This window comes from Neovison vison, chromosome 9 (assembly GCF_020171115.1).
Source record: "Neovison vison isolate M4711 chromosome 9, ASM_NN_V1, whole genome shotgun sequence".
Classification (NCBI taxonomy): domain Eukaryota; kingdom Metazoa; phylum Chordata; class Mammalia; order Carnivora; family Mustelidae; genus Neogale; species Neogale vison.
Window position 1 is genome coordinate 53,994,892 of NC_058099.1, and position 11,425 is coordinate 54,006,316.

Sequence of the window (11,425 nt, forward strand, 5' to 3'; positions counted from 1 at the left end):
GGACAATTTCAAGAGTTCATTGAGACAATCAAGTCAGATAGCAGATGTAAAACACCCAGAATAGTATCTTGCTCATGGTAGGGCCTCAGCATGGTTTTCTTCTGGAAGTTTCTCCCTTTATGCTAATTCTTTCCATCTGAACTATGCAGAACTAGTCTATATTTCTTTCCAATTCAATGGTTGTGTCTTCCCTGTCTCCCTTCAGCTGTTCCTCAAAAGACATGATTTGGTGGGTTTCCTCATCAAAGACATGTCATAGCATTTGTTTCTCCTGAGTGATGCCTAGAAGCAACAGAATACTTCAGAAATAGCCTGGTGAGGATAAAATGGGCCATCACTTCCCTTTTAATGCATTCCTAAGGTCAAAATAATTTCTTTGCTTCTTCCCTTTTTGGGGCAGCCGCATCGTACATTTGGTGAGAATATGTAAAAATATTAGCCATGGTATCAGACATTTTATTTTTTAAGATTTTGATTTAACTTGTATCTGTTCTGTATATAAGGAAATGTCTCATTATATGCACAGAGTAGAAGTCATTAGGGTGAATTCTGGTTTGTGTTAAGATATAGTCAAAATCTCTTTTTTGCTTTTATTGTGCCTGGTTTTTTAAAGAACTTTATATTCTTTTCCTTTTTTAATGGTATGGCCTATGTATATTTTCTAAAGATGTGGTTTCAACTTTTAGTCATGCCTATCTTCTGTTTGCCGAAAAAAAAGATGATTTGGCAATGGAGAATGGAATGAAAGCAAAGTCTGTGCATGCTTAAAGATTTGTTGCTGAAATAGCTTAACCTGACCTTGAATATTTTGAGATCTTTCAGTTATGTTTGCACATCCCTTTTACATAGAGGCACAGATTATTGGATTGGACAAAGGATGATTCTTATTCCATTATGAACTAAGACTATTAAACACATTACATATAAGTAATTTTGTATGTGGAGATAAATATGAATATGTGTGTTTATTTTACCCATACTGGTGATCAGAAGCATTGATATATAGAGAGGGAGTTAGATATGTCGAAAGCATGTTACCTAAAAAACTATGCAATTTGAGGCAATTCTCTTTCTGAGATTAAATGACCTAGGTTATTTTGTTTGATTAAACTCTTTTTTGCATTGTTATCATAATCTTTGAATTTGTTTTACCAGCTATTTTTCAATGAGACTACCAAAAAGCTCTAAGAAATGTCTGTGTCTTACAGTTCTGAACCTAACCTATAAATTGGCAAAGAGAGACTTGTAAAACTCACATATGAGGTCTGCATAGTGTTAATGTTTGAGATTTATTTCCCCCAAAGGTTCATAAATAGTATTGACAAATATATTGCACTCTGCAATGTTGACATGGTCCTGATGTAGGATGGGAGGTTTGAAAAGTTTAAGTAAACATCTAAATTGAATTTGTTAGATATTCTGCACCAAGAGTCCTGTAGTCACTAGCATCAATTTGTTTTTACTGAGCATTTTCCAAAGAATAATACATGTCTCTTTTTAGAACCACATAAGAAAGCTGTTGCAAAATAAACCCCAAATTCCTGTCTTTTTTGCCATCAGTTAGAGAGACTTCTCCATTTAAGGAGTCACATCTATTTTCAATCATTAAAATATACTTTATTTTCCTAAAGTGTGCAACCTATACATGACTTTCCAGAGCCCATTGAATTTGGGACTCGCTTTTGCAAAGTGATTTGCTTGTAGTTGACACTGTCTTTTACTGTCAAGGATCATCAACTTGAGCTAGTCTTTTTATTTTTCCTACATGCTTTCCCTTCCAGGTTAAAAATAATGGGTATCTGTTTTTGTAATTTGTTTTATTTGCTAAGAAGTAGTTAGCATTGGCTATAGCCAGACTCTACAGGGAATGACAAGACAGTCATTTTCTTTGTGGGGCTTCCCTTTCAGTCAGTAAGATAACCACAGCTACAGGTGACTATGCTAAGAAGTAAAAAGCACTCTGATGGTAACAAAATACAGTGAAAGGACAGTTGAAGGGAAAGTAGCTTTCATGATGGATCATGTAACATTCTCTCCCAGTCAGTCATGCGAAGGGAAGATGTGTGTGGGAAGAGAGAAATATGTGAAAATAATTAAGTCTCTTGGAAAAGATTTCAGTAGCAACTATTCTAATTCTTGAGAATTATGACTTTTAAACAGATAATGAGGACATCTCTTTTTAGTTTGAATTATTTCTTGTTCAAACTCTTATCTGAATATTCCTCAATCTTAAGTTTTTGTTAATACCAAACGTCTCTAATTTTAAGCTCAGGATGCCTCTTTTCTTTTTAGAGGGGGACAAATCACAACGTATTTGTGGAAATACGCGATGATGACGATCCCCACTTTTTAAAAATACAGAGTTGGGTGGGATTGAGACCCCTTAAGTGATTTCTTTGTATATCCAAAAATTTAGTGGAATCCACCCTGTGCTAGTATTACATTAAATGGAGAGCAAAAGGAGAGATGGACTTTGTTATCGTAGAGCTCATAGTCTAATCATAAAATCCCTCCAGCGTGAAATTTTTCTGTTGAATTATCAACTCAGAAATAAGCACTTAGACATGCACTAATAAGACACAGTTTGTGTAGAGATATCACCAGAGTAAAAGAATACACGCACACACACACACACGCGCGTGCGCGCGCGCACACATGCCCGGTTCTTCTTTTAATCCAGGCTTTATTTTTTATTCTTCTTCTTTTTTTTTCTTTTCTTTCTTTCTTTTTTTTTTTTTTTACAAAATTGTTCTTCAAATTAATATCCCATAAAGGTTTTTTGTACCTTTGGTCTTCACGTATGAAAAAATGAGATTATCTAGCTTGATATATACAATAATAGTGTCCATCTCACCTCATGGTTTCAAAAGTAAAGGATATTATGTTAAATTTAAAACATTGAAATGGTGTCTCCAAGTCAGGTTGTGATAAAATAGGCTGTGAGATTATCTGTTTGATGTTTTCTTGGTTCATGATGATTTATGCATCTATTTATTAGCTGACATTCATTCTGAGTGGGGTGCTGAAACAAATAATGGCCTGGTTAGGTATCCCTTCCGAAATGTATGGTACGTAGGCTTGTTTTGGGATCTGCAGATCTCAGATTATTTTCCTCCAGATGATAACTTGTTTAATGAGAGATTATGCCAGTAGCAATGAGAGAACTGTTCCTCAAGTTTCTTTAAACAACTCCAGATCCAACATAGGTGAAAGGGGAGTTGGTTGAAGGGGGACAAGAACTTGGCCTTCTTGCTCCCTCCAGGACCCCTCCCAGCAAACCCTCCTCCCCTCCCCCAGCTCTCCAGACACAGAACAGCTCAGATGTGGTAAAGTTCCTAACTTACGGCGGGGACAGGGAGTGCCCGAGGCCTCAGGTGCCAGCATTTCAAATGACATATTATGTACTGGCCTTCTTTAAAAATGTTATTTTTTTTTTCTTATCGTGAGGAAAAAGGAAAATCTTTCATGACAACTTACAGTTGTATTCAGTGGATAAGCAGGTGAAACACTGAAACCCATCTCATCGCTGAATTGCCTATGAACTGAAAGTAAAGCAAGATCAGAGAATAATGGGCAAACCATTGTGTATTTGCTGCTTTCTTTTTCCTTTTCTTTCTTTCTTTCTTTCTTTTTTTTCTCCTTCATCGAAGTAGATCAGATATTTTAGGAACACACTCAATCAGAGTTCAACAGTTGTGTATAAGCCTGACTTGAATTTCTCCAGCCTCATCATTAGCCTTCCCCTTCCACGAAAGAAATAGACCATGTGGAGTATGTATCTATAATATTTACAATGTAGCACGCTAATCTCATATGAAACTGTAATATGGAAAGAAGTTATAGTAGTAATTTGATGCCTATGGGATTTATATTTCTAATATCGTTGTAGATGTTAACATTGTGTTTCTTCTTTTTCTCTTCCCTCCCTCCTGCTCCTCTCCTGTCAACAGTCCTGGTACCTGGGCTAGCTTGGTTCCTTTCCAAGTATCAAATAGGACACCCATCCTACCGGCAAATGTCCAAAATTACGGTTTGAACATAATCGGAGAACCTTTCCTTCAAGCAGAAACGAGCAACTGAGGGAAAATGAAATACAACAGTAGTTTAAGAAATTAAAAAAAAAAAAAAAAAGGAAAAGTGGAAGACTGGACAAAACAAAACAAACAAAAAGGGAGAAAGGAAAGCAACTGAAGAAAGAAGATATATAGACCAGCAATTGCAGCACTTACAATCACTAATTCCCTTAAGGTTGAAACTGTAATGACATAAAAAAGGGTCGATGATATTTCGCTGATGGTAGATCGCAGCCCCTGCAACGTAGCCTTTGTTACATGAAGTCCGCTGGGAAATAGATGTTCTGTCTCTATGACAATATATTTTAACTGACTTTCTAGATGCCTTAATATTTGCATGATAAGCTAGTTTTATTGGTTTAGTATTCTTGTTGTTTACGCATGGAATCACTATTCCTGGTTATCTCACCAACGAAGGCTAAGAGGCGGCATCAGAGGTGCTGGGTGACGGAGCCATGAGCCAGCCATTTTCTAAGCACTCTGATTTCTAAAAGTTAAAAAAATATATATATAAAATCTCTGTAGCCTTTAGTTATCAGTACAGATTTATTCAATTTTGGCCCTTAACCCAGCCTTTTCCAGTGTGTAACCCAGTTTGAAACCTTAAAAAAAAAAAAAAAAAAAAGAAAAGAAAAGAAAAGAAAAAAAAAGAAAAAAAGAAAAAAGAAAAAAAAAACAGTTTGAACACAAAGGCTCTATGGAAGAAATGCCTCTATGTAGGTAAAGTGTTATCTCTGCATGCAACAGTAAAAATTAATATAATATTTTCCCCACAAAAGAAACACTTAACAGAGGCAAGTGCAATTTATAAATTTATATCTAAAGGGGAATCATGATTATAAGTCCTTCAGCCCTTGGACTCTAAATTGAGGGGATTAAAAAGAATTTAAAATAATTTTGAACAAATTTATTTTCCCCTCAGTTTTTGAGGGCATTAAAAAGGCATTAAATCAAGACAAATCATGTGCTTGAGAAAAAAAAAATTAACGAAAACACAGCACTTATGTTGGTTTAGCTGCAGCCTCCTTGGAGGTAGGATTTATTTATTTAAAATTACTGGTTGCATCAAGAACCCATAGGGTGTACGTACAAAAGGTTCTATAAAATCTGCATTACAGAGACAAAGAGGCAGGCAAATCCATGTCACGAGGGTAAAGCTTACAGTTTACAAACTGGGAACGCCAGGGTGTAGGATGTAAAAACGCACTCTTGAGAAAACAGTTGTAATGAGGGTGCTGAAAACTTGCATGGTGCTTTCAGACATTAGCCTTGTTCAACAAATTTCTTGTATTGACAGATCTGTAGTGTGCATGGGCAGACACATTTTGCCTCTATGTCTCTTAAAATTTTAATTAAAAATACTCTTTCCAGTAATCCTAATTTGCACGAAGATATAATGTCCACATTACGTGCCTTGCCTTGAAATCTAAAAACAAAAAAAAAAACAAAAAACAACAAAAAAAAACACAAAAAAGTGACATCACTACACTTGTTTTGCTGCATTTATTATCATTTTAAATCTTTACCATTTTTATGACAAAATATTTTGTACTCCAGACGAAGAAAAATGTGTGACATCTTGGATTTTTTAGACAGTTATACCTTTATCTCACATTTATAAAGCAGATCATGGCTGTGTATAGTTGCCGCTTAAAAATTGTAATCGACCAGCAATATTTTCAGTATTTTGGTGTTTTTTCTATTAACCTTTCATGTTTTTCATCTTCCAATTAATATTTGGGGGGGAGGGGTTTCAAATTTATACGAATTATGCAATACCAAGTTTTGCCTATGTAGGTAGTGCTTTTAGCTGTATTGGTTATTATAGGTAAGTACACAGATTTAAAAAAAAATAATGTATGCTTTTTTTCGTTTGTTTGTTTTAATTGACCAAAGTGGGTACTGCTATTTTTGCAGTGTGATGAGGTCCTTTGTGTACTGAGAGATGGACAGGGGATTTTTTTTTAATATACATATATATATATTCTGGGGTGGGGGGTGGGAGGATTTTTAACACTTTACAGTGTAGCTGTGAAGAAGCAGTGCCCCCTGAGATGGGCCTGGGCTGCAAAGCGACTGTTCTGTCTACTGTGACAAACTTCAACTTACACAGGTTCCCCCTTCTCAAACTTCCCACCTGGGGTGCAGGCTGAACTCATTTCTGGTGTTCGTAACAACAGAAATAGTAAGAACAAGTGAACACAACAAATTCTCCTGGAGGCAGACTTGGCTTAAAACTGTCTTACCTTATTCTTCTTCTTCTTTTTTTTTTTTTTTTGGTCCTTTTTTTGTGGGGGGAGGGGTTTGGTGGTGGTGGTGATGGTGGTAGTTTTTCTGGAAAGTTCCGGACCCACAGTGGAGAGTGAGCCTGTCTCATATTTGGCAAAAATATCGGTGGAAGAATCCACATAGTGGAAGTTTCACACTTTGGGGGTTTGGGTCTATTTTCTCCTACAAAACCCATCATCCCAGCTGGAGGCGTGCTCCCACAGTCTTTCTCCACCACTTCTCTTTGGCCATTTCTAAGTTTCCTTGTTGGTAGTGGACGATTTACCTGTGACTCCCTACTTCAAATGGATGGCAGTGCATTTGGGTTTTTGGTTTTTGTTTTTTGTTTTTTTTACGACATCCAGAGGATTGAACAGACGGTTGCTATAGTAAATGTATTTGGACTTTCAGATTAAAATCAAAGTTCAGTTTTTAAGGAACAAAAAAATTAGTAAATCTTGTTAACACTTTCATTTTACCTGACCTTTCAAATGGAGAACCAGAGCAGAAGGGAAATGTAGAATATTCAGAAATTAATGTTTCTGTGGATGAATTAAGCCCATTAGATGCTGATGGGATTTTTTAAGGGATGGTGCCTCAAATATATATTTGATTTAGTTTCCCCTGAGGGCTAGTGGGTGAATGGAGGCTGGTTTTATTTTGCTCTTACACCCCTCTCCCAGCCCCCCAGTCCCATTGCGGGAATTCATTACTAGAAGGAAAATCTTTCAGAATTAGTGACACATACAGAGGGCTGTCTTGAGGAGCCCCCCGACACCCCCCCCCGCCCCGGGCCACGGCCTAATAAAATAAACTGTCCATTGTTCTCACAGCATATGATTTAATAATGAATACTTTAGGACAATGCTTATGGGTCTAGAATTGTATTTGATTAGCCCATTCAGTCTGATAGCCCACATGCTGGATAGCACAGCAGGACCCCAGCCACGCAGGTTGAAAAGTAAGTCCGATCATTTCTGTGATACTTGCCCTGATACAAAACAGCTCATCTCAGCCAAGCTCTTCACGTATCTTTGACTTAGTAGGTGAACACATCGAACCTCACAGGACACGCAGTATTTTTTAAAGGCAGACTCGCTCGCTCTCTTTTTTTTTTTTTTTTTTTTTGCCAGAGAATGAGCAGTTCTAGCTAAGTCAGTTACACACTGTGGGTATTCATGCCTGCCTCTTGACTACAAAGGCCTAGTTCAAGTGTTGGGTTTTTTGTTGTTGTTTTTTTTTAATCCATATTTTTTTTTCCTCCTTCCCTTTTGTGAGAAAACTATTAAAGATACTACTATCTATGGAAAATCTCCAATCCAATTTTTGGCCTCCTCCTCTCTTCCCCGGGAAGTCTGTCTTCTGACTAAGGGCCCCGCTCTTGCAGATCTTGCACGCCCCTCCCTTCCCCAGAACTCAGAGCTTCAGGATGGCGAAGGTCACCCAAGGGCATCAGGAGGGGGTGGTCTTCTGCCCCTCCTCGCCCCCTGTGCGTTCCGCAGCATTGTTCAGCTGTTTCCTTGCGTGGCTTCGTGGCTTCGTGGCTTTGTGGCCCACCACTCACAGTGCCTCTGAAGTTTCCTCTGGAGTGACATGAGCGTTGGAGGCTTGTCTAAGGGAAAATAAGTAAATAAATAAATAAAAGGCAGTGAAGGAGACTGTACATAAAGACATGGCAAAAATCTTAATGATAGCAATATAGTTATGGGGTAATGTTCGGGTGGGCAGCTCCATTTAAAAAAAAAATATGTGAATGAATCTGTGAAGCTGCAAAGTAGCGAGAAGAGCGAGAGATCTTCTTAACGAACCGCCTACCTTGTAGACAGTAATTTGTACACTGTATAGTTTTGTTAAGAATTTTTTTTTAAATTAAAATTCCCATGTTTGTAAAGCTAACTTTTTAACAATTATAATGGAACTGTATGTTGTTTCCATTTTTAAAGTAAACAAGAATATTCCTTGTTTGGAGACTGGACTTGAGTTAAAACTCTCCAGCCTCTTAAGTTATGTATTAAAAAAAAAAAAAATCTGTCCATGTTAGGAGTTATTTCACAGATGCCTGTGCTTGAAAAGCATGGGATACTAATCCTTTAAAAAAGTGTAAATGGAGAAAAGTTATATTTTATGAAGGTTATTTTGTTGTATTTAGTATTGGGAAAGTTGGTTTTCAGAGCATTTCAGAATGTCAGAAGCACCACTGTCTTTTTTTAGTATATACGGCCTTTAGCAAAAGTTTTTGTGATTGTTACGTGATGGTATTTAAGGTTAAGTTTCACAGAGCATTCGGGATAGGCAGAACACGAAATCAGTGCTATGTCTCACATAATGTGTCCTCAGGGAGCAGAGTATTGGATTTGGGACTGGTAGCTTCATAAGGACTCAACAAAGGAGATTGCACAGGGACATCTTCAGCGGTGGGACATCAGGACATGTGCTGTCCCTAGATTCAAAATCTAGGCACCATGTGAAACAATGAAGGCTGCAGAAAGTTATCCCATATTCAGTGTACAGTATTCATTTTTAATGAAACAACTCTACAATATTGCTGGCACATAGGCCCTGAGCATGACATTCAATATAGTTTACATGTTCCTGTCAAGGTCTTTGGTTAACATTAACCAGCTGCATGCTTCCTGGACTTAAAAAAAATTGGGTTTCAATAGAAAACTTTTTTTTTTTTTTTTTTTTTAATGTGCAGGCTATTCAAGTTCAATAGTAAAAGCTCGAACTCGAAATTGAATGTTTTACTCCATGCTGAAGGAGCTGAAAGCTGCCTTCATATTTTGCACTTTCTGGTAGTTCCCCTGTTTTTTCGAATTCCTTAAAAATTGTGTGGGTGGGGTGGAGCACTGCGGTTGGGGGAGAGCATGGACCACTGATTTTTGCCCTTTGACCCTGCACAATGACCTTTGCATCAGCCAAACTCATTGCCATGACAACTCTTTGTACTGTGTCCGTGCCACAGATCTGTTGGTTACATTGTTAATAGTAAAGGGGACAAGTTGGAGACGGTCAATTTTTACATTTTTTTTTTTGTTGCAATTTTTTCTTCAATGGTTGTAAGTAGTTTTTTTTTTTTTAATAATAAAAGGGTTCACTAGTTAATACTCTTTAGAAATATCTGTGTGTTGCAATTCAAATGTATGTTGAGATTGTGAAAAGTGCTTCAGTGCTACTAGCCTACCTGGACGCTAGACCCAGCCTCTGAGGAGCTCGTCTCAAATGATGACAGTTACCGGTGACACCAGGTGGCCTCCACATGCCAAGGGCAGAGTAAGCTAGTGACACTAAAGCGGTCTTGTATTACTGTAATTTTTGACAGAATGGTTTTGAAAACTGTGCTACAGGGACTGATGTGGCAAATATATCTCTTTATGCAGAAGGAAGTCTTTTTTTTTTTTTTAAAGAAGTATGGCTTATTATGCATTCTTCATCGAGGGCATTGAAGTTGCATGGACTGATAAAAGTTGATGCAAAACGAGAAAGAAACAAAACAAAACAAAAAAAAACCAGCAAAATGTTTACCAAAAAACTCAAACAAATGAGCAGTGCCTGTTCAATTTCACAGTCTCTGTTGAGTTCAGTTGTAAATATGTTTCAAATGACATTTTCTTGGGAAAAAAAAAAAAATCTCTACAACATTGTAGAATGTGAGGGGTAACTACATCCCAGGCATAGGCTTCTCAAAGCTGCATTAGATTATGTCTTCATCAAGCTGTTAATTTGTGCTTATATCATATAGAACTTTTAGCATCCTGGGAAGAGGTACCCCCACTTCAATGATATTTCTCTGAGAACAACTTTTGTAGGACTGTGTGTTTCTTTAGATACATTTAGTACAACTGTAGGTGACGAGTAGTCAGTTACTGCTTGCTAGCTACACACCAGGGTTGATCCATTTTAAAACTTTTGGCATTCTGTCCTCATGGGCCATAAATACAGAACCTTGTATTTTAATTAAATTTTTTTAAAAAAGGAGGCACATGCACAATCTCCGTGTTGCAAACCTTTAGCGGTAGGATGTATTATATGACAGTTACTTAATTTCTGGCGTTCGGACCTCTGGGATCAGCCCCAGACTGGGCCAGAATGTTAGCGAAGGTTTTTATGATGCCCGGTTGGAGGATAATGTTCTTTGGGTACTTTTTGTGGGTTGCAAATGAACTCAGTTGCCACAAGTTTTAAACTGGTGTAAATCAAGCTTGACTTAATGTGATTGTTACTGTTATATCCAGCCTATACTGCTAGCAGCTGCTCATACTGCAGTTAATTACTGGAAGCGGATATATTTCCTATGCAAAACCTGTTTAAACAATAAAATGAGCTATGCTACAGACTCTGGCCTCATGTTTTATTTTCCTCCTCCTCGACCCCTTCCTGCCACCCTCTCCCTATGTCAGTGCTGGGGGTCGGTAGGATCTTGAAGGATGACTCCGGTCCTCCGATATGGGAGTCTTGTAGCACTGGTTTTATTCCGTAGCCTCTGGGATAGTGACTCTTTCAGTTCAATACCTGCGATTTGACGCCGGGCACAGGTATAGACGTGTGAACCCTCCTTGCGCGTCCAACTGGTAAAGCCTTCCCCGGTTTCCAAAAATGCAAGTGCGGTTCTAGAATGTTGGGCCCCACTCGCCGCCAGGAAAGGCCTTCCAGCAGCAGGGCAAAGGGAACTGTGCCCGGATGACCAGACTGTGGTCCCTCCAAGCGGAAACCACAGGGCCTCCAGCGCACACACATTGGACAGGAGAGGTAAGCCCTGGGGCCACCCTGCACTGTGGGTTTAGTGCTCACAGGAGACCCCGAGGATCAGTGTCTCCCTCCAGTGCCCGAGAAGGAATAGCACCCGAGGTTTCCACGAAGCTGTGCTGCTGCCTGGGGCAGTCAGGGCGGGGGTTCCTTATTCACAAGGAAGTGGAACACACATTTGGGAGGATGGGGTCTTGAATCCCAGACCCCCTGAAGTCAGCGTTTCGGAATGGAGTCAGCTGTAGTTCAAGACTAGCTCATTGAAAAGGAATGAGCTGGTATGGTTTTGTGATCTATCTGAGTGATGTGCACAAATGAAGCAAAAATAATGCAAGCTT

At 38.5% G+C, this 11,425-nt stretch overlaps 1 protein-coding gene across 6 annotated transcripts in view; it reads left to right on the forward strand.

Annotated features, from left to right (window-relative positions):
• Nucleotides 1–10,677, forward strand: part of NFIB (nuclear factor I B) — a 233,129-nt gene extending 222,452 nt beyond the window's left edge. For 4 of the 6 annotated variants that reach the window (XM_044265642.1, XM_044265641.1, XM_044265643.1 and 1 more), the window contains one exon: nt 3,951–10,677. In XM_044265642.1, the coding sequence (XP_044121577.1) occupies nt 3,951–4,080 (130 nt within the window). In that variant the 3' untranslated portion in view covers nt 4,081–10,677. The remainder of the gene's footprint in view (nt 1–3,950) is intronic. The other 2 variants (XM_044265644.1, XM_044265647.1) reach the window with 1 other exon arrangement.
• The last annotated feature ends 748 nt before the right edge of the window (nt 10,678–11,425 follow it).